This window comes from Colletotrichum gloeosporioides (genome assembly GCF_011800055.1).
Source record: "Colletotrichum gloeosporioides strain Lc1 chromosome Unknown consensus_89, whole genome shotgun sequence".
In the NCBI taxonomy this organism is placed as follows: Eukaryota; Fungi; Ascomycota; class Sordariomycetes; order Glomerellales; family Glomerellaceae; genus Colletotrichum; species Colletotrichum gloeosporioides.
This window is the reverse complement of record NW_025544734.1, coordinates 222,613-236,731: the sequence shown is the minus strand read 5'-3', so window position 1 is coordinate 236,731 and position 14,119 is coordinate 222,613. Positions and strand designations below refer to the sequence as shown.

General features: G+C 55.4%; 5 protein-coding genes across 5 annotated transcripts; 4 read left to right on the top strand and 1 right to left on the bottom strand.

Annotated features, from left to right (window-relative positions):
- Positions 1-19: 19 nt before the first annotated feature.
- Positions 20-616, bottom strand: GCG54_00010661 (uncharacterized protein; the record flags this gene model as incomplete). The annotated part of the gene is made up of 1 exon (XM_045410580.1): positions 20-616. One exon carries the CDS (start codon positions 614-616, stop codon positions 20-22), a length of 597 nt encoding a protein of 198 aa, XP_045258148.1.
- A 926-nt stretch (positions 617-1,542) lies between these two features.
- On the top strand, positions 1,543-2,738 carry GCG54_00010660 (putative antiporter CaxA; the record flags this gene model as incomplete). Its single annotated transcript, XM_045410579.1, has 2 exons — positions 1,543-1,713; positions 1,803-2,738. 2 exons carry the CDS (start codon positions 1,543-1,545, stop codon positions 2,736-2,738), a joined length of 1,107 nt encoding a protein of 368 aa, XP_045258147.1.
- A 1,252-nt stretch (positions 2,739-3,990) lies between these two features.
- GCG54_00010659 (putative transporter) lies at positions 3,991-5,660 on the top strand (the record flags this gene model as incomplete). The annotated part of the gene is made up of 4 exons (XM_045410578.1): positions 3,991-4,210; positions 4,263-4,363; positions 4,425-4,564; positions 4,616-5,660. The coding sequence occupies 4 exons, from the start codon at positions 3,991-3,993 to the stop codon at positions 5,658-5,660; spliced, it is 1,506 nt and encodes a 501-aa protein (XP_045258146.1).
- Positions 5,661-6,778: 1,118 nt separating this feature from the next.
- Positions 6,779-7,526, top strand: GCG54_00010658 (FAD-linked sulfhydryl oxidase ERV2; the record flags this gene model as incomplete). Its single annotated transcript, XM_045410577.1, has 2 exons — positions 6,779-7,008; positions 7,157-7,526. 2 exons carry the CDS (start codon positions 6,779-6,781, stop codon positions 7,524-7,526), a joined length of 600 nt encoding a protein of 199 aa, XP_045258145.1.
- Positions 7,527-8,295: 769 nt separating this feature from the next.
- On the top strand, positions 8,296-9,356 carry GCG54_00010657 (Proteasome subunit beta type-1; the record flags this gene model as incomplete). The annotated part of the gene is made up of 6 exons (XM_045410576.1): positions 8,296-8,329; positions 8,447-8,492; positions 8,549-8,563; positions 8,618-8,652; positions 8,732-8,972; positions 9,041-9,356. 6 exons carry the CDS (start codon positions 8,296-8,298, stop codon positions 9,354-9,356), a joined length of 687 nt encoding a protein of 228 aa, XP_045258144.1.
- Positions 9,357-14,119: the final 4,763 nt, after the last annotated feature.

The window sequence follows — 14,119 nt, the reverse complement described above, 5'->3', positions numbered from 1 at the left end:
CTAGTCTCCAGTCCATTCTTCACATCTTCGGCCTCGGAATCGCAACCCAGAGCGACTCGCATGTCGCAAGGTCGACTCCCTTGTAGTCTTTGACGGCCGCTCTGAGATAGATCCTCTTGCCCTTGATTTCTTTGATCTGCCCCACTGCGAGCACTACACCTGGTGTCGTCACCGGCTTCAGGTACTTGATGTCCATAGAAGCAGTCACGGTGTTCATCCTGAAAACCGGGCTATCTCTGTCGGTGTCCATGTTTCTCTGTATGAGGATGCCCAAGACCTCGTCGATGAGCACTGCGACTATGCCACCGTGTGCGATGTGCGGGTATCCGTCGATCCCTCTTGAGAGCGCGAACAGAATTGACATTTCGGTGATAACTGACTTTCCAGGCGCCTCGTTGTGGAAACATATGCATGTTGGAATTCCAGTTGAGTTGTTCATGGTTTTTCCGAAGAACCTGTCGTGGGGGTTGGTGTTTTCTGGGACTCTAGATGGTGGGATGAAGGTGGTGACGCCAGGAGCGGAGAGAAGGGTGCGACACCATGGCAGTGCTTTGAGATCGTCCACAGATTGCGGTAGGGACTCAGGATCTGCTTTCTTGTTTGAAGTTTCGCTCATTCTGACTAAGATTGTGGCTGATCTCTATCGACGGAATCTTAGTTTCGCGGTAAATGGTTGATGAAGATGAAGTTGTCGCGGCGTGGTATTCAAGCAGGCGAATTGAACCTCGGCACATCGTGCACGTCCATAATGTTTCACGTGAGTCCTCAGATCGTGTCGGATGTCCAGGACAACAACCATTCTTATTCATTATTATCTTCACTTTGAAGCATAAGGCTTGAAGTCATTTCAAGCTTTTCGTAAGCAAGCTGGAAATCATTTTGCTTCACTCATGCGCTTACACCTATGAAGTCATTTCAGTTGTAGTGAGCGCGACTGGAGCTGATCCCTGCAAAACCTAGCTCTCTCTCTCTCAGAAGGGACGAAGGTTTCCCCCGACACAACCCCTCAATGATGCTGCGAATGATGTCGATACATTTTACTAGAACAGATTTTGTTAGTCTCTGATAAGGATTCAAGTCAATTGCAGCACTTTGAATATTCAATACAAGGCAGTACCGCCTATGACGGGGTTCTAGCGATTGCCTCGGGTGTAATAACACAAGCGTCACGTCTGTTCGACCATTCGACAAACACAGGTAGTCCAGCTTCTCGAAACTTGTCTATGCTTAGGGTCAGCCAGGTTTTCTAGGTGCCGGCTGAGTCGATGCGGAGACCTCGCCGTAAACTCCGAGGAACAGCTCCGAGGACCCCACTTGTCCCCGGAGAGTCAATGCCAAGAAAACCCAGCTCGTCAATTTCTCATCTCGTCATGTCAGGTTATTTCGGAAATCAACATTACTCAACCTGACAAGACGCGGAACTCCTCGTCGCCATTGAACTGGTAGATTCGTGGTTAAATCACATCGCAGCGGTCAAATTTGGTGAAGACACCAGCAGACTCACTGCCCATATTACTCAACTACTACTTCATTTAGTTTAAGATGATCGACGGCAACGTGGTCGCCTACAATGCGGCCGTCTTCATCGGCACCCTTTTCCTCCTCGAATCAGGCGCCGACAAGTTCGTCGACCACACAGCCATTGTCGCCCGACGTACCGGCATCCCGGACACGCTAATCGCGCTCCTGACCGCCGGAGCCGAATGGGAGGAGGTAAGACGCGCCCACTTTTCCCGCAACCCGCCCGGCGATGGGCGGTATTTCTGCCCGGTATTGTTGCACGACGACTGACGTTGTCACAGCTCGCTGTGGTCGTCAGCGCCTTGGCCCAGGGTCGCGCTCCTTTGGCATTGGGCAATATTGTTGGCTCCGCGATTTCCAACATCCTCGGGGCCTTCTCTTTGGGCCTGCTCTTTCGTAAGAATGGCGAGCACATGCAGTTCGATCGCAGCGCGCGGATCTACTCGCTGCTGCTGTTGGGCGTGACAACAGTCATTGCTCCTATAACTTTCTTTCCTCGCGAAGAACTGTGGAAGGTTACAGGTATCATTCTCATTGTCGCCTTCGCCATTTACATCATCTCTGTGGGATGGGCCATCAGTCGCGGATCTCTCACCGCTCCTGAGGGCTCCGACAGCGATAGCGAAAGCTCCAGCGACGATGAAGGCGACGCCGAAGCACCTCCGACTAGCAGCCGCCGGAGGTCCAACGGCGAACAGCAACCGCTCCTGCGTCCCTCCGAGAACTTCGCTCGCCGAAGGCGCAGTCTCTGGTATCACATCGGGTACCTGTTCCTAGGGTTCCTCACGATATGTCTGTCGGGATACGTCCTATCCCACGCCGCAACAAATATCTCAGACGCCCTTGGCGCTTCCGAGGTTCTCTTCGGCATCGTCGTGCTCGCCATCGGAACTACGCTGCCTGAGAAATTTGTGGCCGTGATCAGCGGCAACCGTGGCCACGGCGGTATTCTCGTCGCCAACACCGTCGGGAGCAATATCTTCCTTCTCACACTGTGCCTAGGCATTGTCATGGTTGGTTCTCGCGGGGAACTGGGTGCTGCTGGCGGGGTGGACATCGTCGAGCTGGTGGTGCTTTGGGTTACGACGGCGGTATTTACCATAACCGTGTGGACAGGTGGTCGATTCGATCGTCTCATCGGTGGCTTGATGTTGCTTGGTTATGTTGCGTTCATCGTCGTCGAGTTTCTTGTTTTGAGAAGGAATTTCGACCTGTGAGTTGCAGAATGTCACTGCAACGTGCTGGGTGAGTCTGGGAGACATCTTCAACGCACGTCTGAGTATGATATTTCTGCCGTATCTTGCCGGAATCGTCTTGAGCTTCTTCATCATAACCATCATTTTTTCTGCGCATTTTCATCTCAAAATCTTGTAAGATTTGGTTTGGGACCTCGGAAGCACGCTGTCCATGGGCTTCGCGTCCATAACAGCTTCATCTCATTTCGGATTTTGGAAGAGGCCATCTGGCCCGATATCAAACGCAGTGTAACCGTAATCGACAGCTGTAAAATATCTGCCACAGATAATGTCAGTACTTGGCGCCATCTTAGCTGTCCTCTTGCGTGGCATGTAGTGTCTTGAAGTCTACAAGCGACCGCCACTCGTCTTGCCATTCGTTCGCCAGCAGGTAAACACGGCGTATGAATAATCTCATCTAGTGTTTGAGCACCTAGTCGTCAGTGATTCTCGGTCTTAGGGAAGTCATCCTATCGAGATATCGCGAGACGTAGTACGAAACCAGGCTGTGCTTCGACACAAGCGAAATGCCACTCAACACCGGACCAACCATCACACAGCGCATCTCGAGAGAACAAGGGTCACAGCTTCCGTTGGGCCGTTCATGATTTTGGTTATCTTTCGCGTATTTCGACTACCGTGTCTTGTTGCGGAAGCCAAGCAGCGCGGCAGCGCCGCCACGCCGTCATGGTGGTAGATTATCAAGCGCACAAAGCTGACAGTCCCAGACGCGTGCGAAATCGCCCAGAAACCATCCCCGCGAATTATACCATGTAAGCCCGGAGATGTCTGTAGCCCAAGACCTCCCCCCGCATGCCAATATTCTTGGTTTCTGCCACGCGTGCCCCAACAATGCTTTTTATCCTATAATGCCAACCGAAACCATGCCGCATGGGGAACCGGATGCCTGCTTTCCAAGAACGAGCATTGGCAAAGATAGCCAACGGATTCAACTCCCTGAACTATATTGCAGGCGAACCACAGGTGTGTTGCTTGGCTGTGAATCTCTCATTGGAGCAGTTTTGCACATATGCCCGTCTTCTCCATGGTAGTCTTCGCTCTTAAATACTGACCATCTTCACCGTCTGTCACACATCGTTGGCTGTTTGCTTCTTTTCTTGCCATCTCCCCATTCTTACTGGTTTGGAATATCGGGTTTCTTCTTGACCTTTGGACTCCTGCATCTGTAAATCAGTCATAGCAGGACAGTCGCGTCTTGCCTGGGTATTGAACCATGGCTGACTTGAGCAACAATGTCGACATGCCGGGCGAGAAGGCTGCATGGCCCCAGAACTCCGACGCCTCATCTGGTCAAGTCGAGACCATCGAACAAGCACCGGGCCCAGATACCGAAATCGTTGACAAGGCGACTGAGCGCGCCGTGCTACGCAAGCTAGACTATCGCATTGTCCCAATGGTCATGTGGGTATACCTGATGAACATGATGGATCGAGGTGAGGGTTTGCAATCTTCAAAGCCAGGTCTGTTGCTGAATCTTATGTGCAGTCAACATCGGAAACGCCCGATTATTTGGCTTGGAGGATGATCTGAATCTGGGACGTGGGCAGTTCCAACTGGCAGTCTCAGTCTTGTTCATCACTTACTGCGTGAGCTTGCCCCTGAACCGAACTAAGTTATGGAAGTTGGCTAATATTGATGGGATCTCAGTTATTTGAAGCTCCATCTAATATGGTCATCAAACGCCTGCAGCCTGCGAGATATCTTGCAGGGCTGACTATTTGCTGGGGCTTCGTCGCCACTTTCAGCGCTTTTGTAAACAAATTCGCTGCCCTCGTAGTGTGTCGCCTGTAAGTACACATCTCCACCTTACTCAAATGACCTTTCTCACACCAGCAAAGCCTCTTGGGTCTGTTCGAGGCAGGCTTCTTCCCGGGAGTTGTCCTCTACCTGTCCATGTTTTACAGCCGGCGAAGCCTCGCTCTTCGGATTGCCTACTTCTACGGAACCGCAGCTGCCTCCGGCGTGGCCGGGGGCCTGGTCGCATACGGCATCAGCTTCATGGACGGCCACGCCGGCTGGCGCGCCTGGAGATGGATCATCCTCATCAACGGGCTGCCCACCATCGTCACCGGCTGCGTCATCCCCTTCGTCCTGCCAAACAGCCCCGAGACGGCAAAGTTCCTCTCGGACGAGGACAAGCGCAACCTCGTCCGCATCCACGAGCAGCAGATCGGCAGGGCGCGCAACCTGCGCGAGATGGAGTGGGAGGACGTCAAGGACGGCATCAGGGACTGGACGACCTGGGCGTACTGCTTCGCGCTGTTCCCGCTGCTGACCATGCTCTACTCCTTCGTCGTGTTCCTTCCCACCATCATTCATGGTCTCGGCAGCTGGAACGCGACCGAGGTCCAGGCTATGACTGTCCCAGTCTACGCCGTCGGAGCCATCGTCTACGTCGCATGCGCCCGTGTGAGTGACCTCACGCAGCGCCGCGGCTACTTCATCATGGGCGCCATCGTCTCTTCGATAGTGGGCTACGGCATGCTCATTGCCGAGAAAGGCAACGCTGTGTCGTATGCGGGCACTTTCTTCGTCAGTATCGGCATCTTCGCCGGGGCGGGCATCTCGTTTGCTTGGGTCCCGACCAATAACCCTCGCTACGGGAAGCGGGCGTTCTCAACGGGGATGCATCTCACCATTGGTAACTCCTCTGGGGTTGCGTCGCCTTTCTTGTTCGCGGGTAGCAGTTTTGTGCCCGGTTACGCGGCGAGTATGGGTATGCTGGCGGTCTCGTTCGCTCTCAACGTGCTGCTGCATGTGCACTTCCGGCGACAGAACAAGTTGAGAGACGAGGGTAAGATGGACTACCTGATGGACGGCAAGACGGAGGATGAGATTGAGGCCATGGGAGAGAAGAGCCCGAGGTTCCGCTTCGCAATTTGAAGCAGGACACGAAGGCGTAGCCAGATAAACTTTGGGACAGAGTGTAGAAAGGCGGCTTGGAATACCAACTCGAATTAAACGGTACTGTGGTTGTGTTGTCTTCCTTCTCCCCATAACACGTTTAAATAGTTTTCTCATGCTTCTGAAGTGCTCCTCCGAGGAATGAGTCGATCTCAAGCTGGTACCGCATGAGGTCTTCAAGACCACATTTCACTTTTGGGCTCTCCATATCCCCAGTATTGGTAAGGGTGAAAGCATCCTGATGATAGTGGACCACGATGGACGTTCATGTCGGAAACCCATGAGACCACGACACGCCAACGGGGCGTTGTCTCCTCCATTTCGGATCTCGGAATGGCCTCACCCTGGTAGAAACGGCAGGCGATTTATTTGGTGGATTTTTCCTGCAGTGCTGGAGAAGGTTAGAGGCAATTAAGGCGGCTGTCAGGGGCCGAAGTGGAGTGAACCTGAATCAAAGTTAAGGGGTTACACCTGCGCACGTGCCATGGATTCCACAGGGCTGGCGGTCCCTTGATTTTACAGCGATTCAGCGGTTGTCCCTCCTGTGAAGATGGGGAAGTGCGTCGCTGGAGGGGGAACCGAGCAATGAGGTAGGTACCTCAAGGTAAAGCCACCTCAGACTCGGACACCGGCGCGCCCACGCGAACAAAGAAATGCTGCTGATGCATCGAGCCACCTGCAGGAGGGGACTTTTGGCCATGCGACTGATGGCGCAACGCAGAAACCACAGCGATGGGATTGGCGCAGGGAAATAGCCTCGTCCGATGAACCCCTGCGCCGTGGGCCGACCAAATATCCCACCCTCCGTGCCGTCGGTCCAATCCGGTCCAGGTCGGTCCCTCCAGAGAGTTTGGGGGCAATCATCAGTGGACGTGCCATCCGGCCAGTTGGAGCACTCAACCCCAGGCAAGCACCTTATCCAGGTGCACTCTGCGTAGCCAGGCACACAGCTACTCCCAAAAGGCGATCCGTCCGAGTCCTCCAGCAAAGGAGGTTCGTGTGTCCCTCCTTTCTTTTTCCACGCGACCACATTTCAACCTTCTCCCGCTCTGTTCGCATGTATCTCTGAGTACACACGCATATCGACACAATTCAACATGGCGAGGCGGCAGCACCTCTCCTTGATGGTCATCCTGGCCGTCGTGGCCTTCTTCAGCATCTCGTACCTCTTCTCCGGCAGCTCCCCCGATGCCCCGTCCCCCGCCGCCGCGCCCCTGAAGGGCGACACCGTCTCCTCGAGCGGCGACATGCCCGACCTGGGCCACATCTCTAACAGCATCCTCTCCGGCGAGTCCATCGCGCCCAAGCTGGAGAACGCGACGGCCAAGTAAGCTTCCTCCCCCCTCCCCCCTCCCCCCTCCGCCGAACCCCGGGCATCNCCCCCTCCCCCCTCCGCCGAACCCCGGGCATCGACGACCTGCAAGCACCCGGCCGGCTCGTAAACAAGCAACCGCTAATGATGTTCCCCCCAACAGAGCCGAGCTCGGCCGCGCCTCGTGGAAGCTCTTCCACACGATGATGGCCCGCTTCCCAGAAAAGCCCACCGCCGACGACTCCCTCGCGCTCAAGACGTACATCCAGCTCTTTGCGAGGCTATACCCCTGCGGCGACTGCGCCTCCCACTTCCGCAAGCTGCTGGCCAAATATCCCCCGCAGACGAGCAGCCGCAACGCCGCGGCCGGCTGGGCTTGCTTCGTACACAACGAGGTCAACACGAGGTTAAAGAAGGAGATTTTTGACTGCAACAAGATTGGCGACTTTTACGACTGCGGGTGCGGCGACGAGGACAAGAAGAAGGCCGAGGGTGGGGAGAAGGCGAGCATCGAGCTGCAAAAGGATGGGTAAGTGCTGCTGGCTGTAGGGTGCTTTGCGTTATGGAATCATGCTGACTGGGTGTGCAGGCTGACCAAGGGCGGTTGACCGCATTGACTGCGAGCGAGGAGATGGAAAAGGCGTTTGGAAACAGGTTCATACATATTAGGATCCTTTGTGTAAAAAGAGGACGTCTGCTGGGCCAGTTTTGTACATGGCATTCAGCTGATATGCGACCTCGATATCTGGGGCGCTTTTGTCAAGGCTGATTCCGGCATGAGGCGTCGCGAGAACATCAGAGCAGCACCGATTTACTCGAATTATATACCCATTTGAAGATGCCAGTGTTGGAGCTACCAGATAACTCCGGATCCTTGCAGCCCACCCATGAGATGATGCGATGATAACAGTTCCCGTTTCTGGACGCCTCAGCCGATTACTGCGAGCTCACAAAATACAAGACATGCAGTAAATTGTAATGCAACAAAGAGCTAGTGAAACTAATTCAATGAACCAAATAATATTTTAACTTGCATCTGGCAATCGCCATGCTCATGGTCCACAGCTCCTGCCATTGTATTATGTCATCAAGATCACGTGATGCGTAGGCAAGCCGCAGGCGGGCAAGGCCAACGCGTGTCTGGAGCTGCCTGAGCTTCGATTGAGCTCCAGCCAGCCTTCCCTCAGCAACGACCGCCGCCCTTCCCACCGACGACCACATCAAACAAATCCTCTCTCCCCAACCGAAAACCACCACCCCACCGTCATATTCACACGAACGACCGACGAAGCGTAATTCACGATGGATTTCACCACCACCGGCATGCTCAACGAAGGTACGGCAAGCTCCCTCCTTCACCCCGGATGATGCAACCAGCTGCGGGACCTGCGTCCTGGGAACGTGGGGGGATGTGAAGGCATGGAAGGAAGGCAATGGAGCTGACCTGGCACAGATGGCATCCACGTCGACATGGAGAGATTAAAGAAGGGAGAGGTCAAGTAAGTGATGGCAATGGACCGATGTTTAGCTACGCAACCCCGCTGACGTATTCCAGCCTCGGAACCTCAATGTAAGCTACCCCTCGATCCCGTATCACGACTACCTCGACCTGACGTTCTTGTAGTATGGCAGTTACCTTCAAGGACGGTGTTATTCTCGGTATGTCACCAATAGCAGTAGCATTGTTGCCATCCTCGCCAGCGACGAGACGAAATGACTGACATGCCAATGCCCCCAGGCGCTGATTCCCGAACAACGACGGGCGCGTACATTGCCAACCGAGTCACCGACAAGCTCACACAAGTCCACGACACCATCTGGTGCTGCAGATCAGGCTCCGCCGCCGACACCCAGGCCGTCGCCGACATTGTCCAGTACCAGCTCGGTCTCTACGCCATGCGCAACGGCAAGCCCCCCATGACGCAAACGGCTGGCGCCATCTTCCAGGAGATCTGCTACGCCAACAAGGACCGTCTGACGTATGTTCCCGCTGCCTGAAAATGTACAATGGATGAGGTGGTGATGTGCTAACGTTTCACTCGAACAGTGCCGGTCTCATCATCGCTGGCTGGGACGAGCGTCACGGCGGACAGGTCTACTCCATTCCCCTCGGAGGCTCCCTACACAAGCAATCGTACGCCATCGGCGGTTCCGGTTCGACATACATCTACGGATATTGCGACGCCAACTGGAGGGAAGGTATGGAGGAGAAGGACGCCGTCGACTTTGTCAAGGGCGCGCTACAGGAGGCTATCAAGTGGGACGGCAGCTCCGGCGGTGTCATTCGCATGGTCGTCCTGACGGCCAAGGGTGCGCAGAGACATCTGTACCTGCCTGACGAGGACTACAAGGTGAAGCACTGAGCTTGATGACGGGAAGTTGGAGGAACCGAAGAGCAGCATTGCGGCAGACGCTGACGGCCGACAAACTCCGTCAAGAGACGGGCGCGAGAGACGTTTTGCATGCTGGCCAGCCATGAGTTATGAACGAGCCTGCGAGCAGATGCCGAGGCGACTCGAGACTTGGCGACGAGCTTTGAATGTACAATAAATAGATTACCCGCAAGACGAGATTCTTCAACCCAAAAAAAGAGAATTGCATGGGAAATGTCACGGCTGATCAAACATTATCACAACTCGTCCCCGATAAGGCTCGCCGTGAAACAGCCGATAAGGTCTCGAGGTCGCGTGAGAGCCAATGTTACAGTACGCAATCTGGGGCTTGCAAGCCACGGCACGCGATGCGCTCCCGGCGCCTGTATGCACGATGCAGGGTGAGCAAAAAGTCCAAACCGATATTCCCGTCTGACAAGCGGATAGATACTATGCAGTAGACTTGGAGGCGGTGAAGGGACGCCTTTTTAGCGCGGCTCGGTTCTGCGGGTGCTGAAGAGCGGGAGCAAATCAGAGCGATGCGGGGTGGACGGGGAAGGGAACGATGTGCCCGCGGTGCTTCGCTGGATTCTTATTCTGGTCGTGACCTGCGATTGTGACTGCGGCGCGGTGACTTGGAGGAGACCTACGGTTATTGTACCGTCGTGAGCGAGGCGGCGACTGGCTGGGAGGCACGCCATCCGGGTCACCGGTTTCGTCAGAGTCCAGGAGGTGAGCTGGGTTGTTGAGACCGATCTCTTCTGGGCGCGTTTGATGTAAGGTGAGTGCGTTGATGAGCGATGAGGACGAGGTGTGTCATGTAGCTGGCCGTCGGTGAAGGATTGGGAAGGCGATGGACCTGTGGATCAAAACGTGGGACGGGTTGTTGGTGACCTGGGGTGCCACGATATCCGATATCTGGCAACTGTGCGGCATGAAATCTCCATTTCCAAGGGGGATTGCGGTGAAGCTGTGGGCTGGGCTTCTTCGAGAAGAAGGACCCCGTGCCGGAGTCGACGCCGTGTATTGGCCGGGACTGCTCGACGGTGGTAGGGGGGTTTGCTCAAGGCGGGAGATGGGATGGAGAGGCGCCAGGCAGAGACATGGGNTGGTAGGGGGGTTTGCTCAAGGCGGGAGATGGGATGGAGAGGCGCCAGGCAGAGACATGGGTTTGCTGTACTGGAGGTGCCGGGGCGCGCGGGCGTGGGATGGGCAATGATGAAAGCTTGTTTCTTAGGGTGGTCCCCCTTAATGGTGTTGTCAGTCAGCAATGAGGTCAGTGAAGGGCGGGTGACTGGGTGTCTGATTCGAGCGCAAAGCTGGCGGGCGTAGCGTGTTTGCCGGTATTTCTCGACGGTGGCATATCTGACAGTGCAGCGAGCCGTCTGCCGTCTAATTCATCCCATCTGCCTGCGAATTTCAAGTCTAGACGGTGGTGTTGTGTCTGTCGATGCCGTCCAACAGCGGGTGTTTGCGCGGGAGAGACGGGTACCTGATGAGCCGCCGCCGGGAGACGGGGGACGGGGGGAGACAGGCCCAGGTCTGGGCTTGTTTCTATTTTCTGATGCGATGTTGCGATCCGAAGACTGCGTTCCTTGGGTAGCGTAGCGTCCATGCCACGACATGTCCTGGTTTGTTGGCGGGCGCCTTGGAAATTCTGGAGAAGCCATGTCTAATGGCCAGAGCGCTCAAGGGGGAAAAGAGGAGACAAGAGCGAGGCGGTGGTTCTCTGAGATGGAGACACACGAGATGTCTGCTTGATTTGGCGGAAGTGAGGTTCCAGATTCGGCCAACATCAGGTGTTGGCGGCAGGGATGGCGGGGGATGGAAGGGGATGGCATCGAAGAAATTCCGGGAATTGGAAGTGGCCAATGTGTTCTGAAGGGTTCGCGATGGCGCCGAGATGCGAATGGATCCATCGGGAACCCATCGTGGAGTGGGAATTCTTCCGTCTTGTTCACTTTGCGAGCCCGGGTCGTGGTGGGTTGTGGTCTGCGATGGATGGGTCGCATTGCGGCAGGCAGTTGGCCTGAGGTGACTGGTTGGGCGCGCGTGCGGCGTGAAAGGGAGGTGGCAGGGCTAGCGGGGGAAAAGTACAGGGCACCCAAGGCAGGGTACGTACCTGTTCCGGATGGCACGCAGGACGGGCTTGGAAGGATGAGATGCCAAAATGGAAGTCGAGGCTCCCTTGCCCGGGCCTGCCTTTTCTTCGCGATCCCTGCTCATCAATCTCTTATCAGCGTTATCACTTATCAGAGCAGCCAGTCAGGATGCAGGATTAGCACACCTCCCCTCGCCGCCGCCCTGGATGGGATGGCTTTCTGGTGACTGGCGGTGGGCTGTTGCGTTGCTTTTGTGTCGTGATTATGGTTTTGGGTTTGTAAGGTGATTTGAAGGCTTTGTTGCTGCGTCTGCATCGAAGCACCTTATCGCTTATCCAAACGACGACCGTTGGCGCATCCTCTGGAACCTCAGCTCCTGCGTCTGCGTCTGCGTCTGCGTCTGCGTCTGCGTCTGCGTCCGCGTCCCCGATGACCCCCTCCACGTTTCCATGATTCCATCCATGAGGTGGGCTCAGACTCCCGAGCGTCGGTCTGCTTGGACATCAGCGAGCTGTCAATCTCATGCATTCACGGAGGGACGGATGTGGATGTATACTACATAACACTAGCTGGTGCTGGAAGGAATGAAAGCTTTAGACGGGGAGATTGGCGAATTGCCTTTGAGGTTACGTCAGGAAGCATCGCCATCGCGCATCAAGATTGGCAACACGAGTAGCAAGGTCCAGCCCCTGGAGCCGGCCGACAGATTGAATGTCCCAATCTCCGGTAGAAGCTCTTCTCCCCCTCGAATGGAGGCAGCGCATGTCATTTTGTGAAGCAGCAGCAGGCGGAGAGAGGCAGTGCTGAGTTCGGTTGGGCCCGCCGACTGGGAACTGGGCAGCCAAGAGTTCCAGGAAGGGGGGAGGCAGAGGCACGCAGAAGCAGGGATTGCACGAGCGAGGAAAGGACCCTGGGACGGCGATGCGGTTGCGCGGCCTGTGAGTGGCTGCAGCGATGTGGCCTGGGGGGCAAGCTAGCGCCTGTTTATGTCATCAGATGTTTCGGGTGGCTCCCAACTTTTGCCATCCGCCACGCCTTCCTCCATCACGGGCCATGCGACGGTGAGGATGTGAAGCTCGTCAGTAATGGACAGATTTTCTAGAGGTGATGGCCATATTGAGTTAGGTAGGTAGAGGAGACATACACGGCGTAGCTAAATAAAGTCGCTACGGGGAAAATAGATCTCAAGAGAACACACAGACACCGCAACTTAGGTCTGCAAGTCCAGCGCAACACATGCACCTGCACTTGCACCAGCACATCGCAATCTCCATCACCTATCGAGAGAGCTGAGCTGCGAGCTGTGAATACAGCTAGCTGTACAAGTCATCTCACACAAACACAGCACAAACACTGCGAGTCGCATGAGCCACGGACACGAGTCTCGCTGCTCATCCTGTTCTGTTTGGGACGGCCACTTTTCGCCATTTACCTCATCTGGCTCCACCAGACCGCCAATCGCCCCCAGGGTCTTGGTCTTCGTCTTGTACGGGTACTTCTTGTTCTACCCATTTCTTCTTCTTCAATCAAGCATCATATACAGACACCATACTCAATCTTTGCGAGAAGTACGAATTCCATCATTTCACCATCTTCCCTTAAGGTACCCAAGAAGCAGGGAAAGACAGAAGAATAACAACAACAACACCTACACTGACTGACGCTGCACAAGCTCAGTCTCACTAGCCAAACCCGCTCGACACGACTCACAGCGACCCCACGCGGCGCGCCAGAGCCAGACCAACCGTCCAGCTCCAGCCCAACCCAACGCCTGTGCGCTCCTGCTGCGGGTGGCTCCCAGTCCCAGTCCCAGTCCCAGTCCCAGTCCCAGTCCCGGTGCAGTCCCAGTTCCAGCCCGGCCCATCATCCACTCTTGTTTTCTACGAACACAGACGTGGACCAGCACTGGGCAGGCACAGGCCACAGACGTGGTTTCCCCTCCATCCATTTTTTTTTGTAGCCGTACCTTCCCACTGGAAGGTAGAGGTACCTGTCTCCCGCACCGCACCGCACCGCACTGCATCGCACTTGCTGCTGCTGCTGCTGCTGCTGCCCTGTCGCTGTCGCTGTCGCTGTCGTCGCTGCTCTTGCTGCCCACGCCCTCTTGCTGCTTCAGCTTCCCGCCCGCACCTTACCTGACCTTAGGTATCCAACCATCCCTCCATTCGCATCCACCACCAACACCACCACCACCCGCCTTCTCTGTTCATCCATCCATCCGTCATTCCCCCCGACTTCTTTCCCCCCAGTCCACCTACCTTTTCTCACATCGTCTCGTCTTCCCCCAGACCTGACGTACGACGACATCCAACAAGGAGGGTTTCTTTTCACCTTGTTCCTGTGTTTTTTCGGGACTTATCGCACACGTTTTGCGAAACGGAACAGAAACAGCATCGCGACTTTCGCCGAGTCCACCGTCCGACAGACGAGCCCGACACGGCATTTTCCCCTCTCCTCCCGCGATAGTCGCCATCACCGCCTCCGTCGTCTTCGTCTTTGTTCAGACCCGACGCCCCCGTATCTGCCTGTTTCCCGCTCGGCATTGGCTTCCACTGTCTATTGAGCGCTTTCGAATTCTCGATCCCACCTAAACCCCTCAACATTTTGCCCACTACGACTCGCACCCGTCGAGACCCTGCTGCTTGTTTGCAC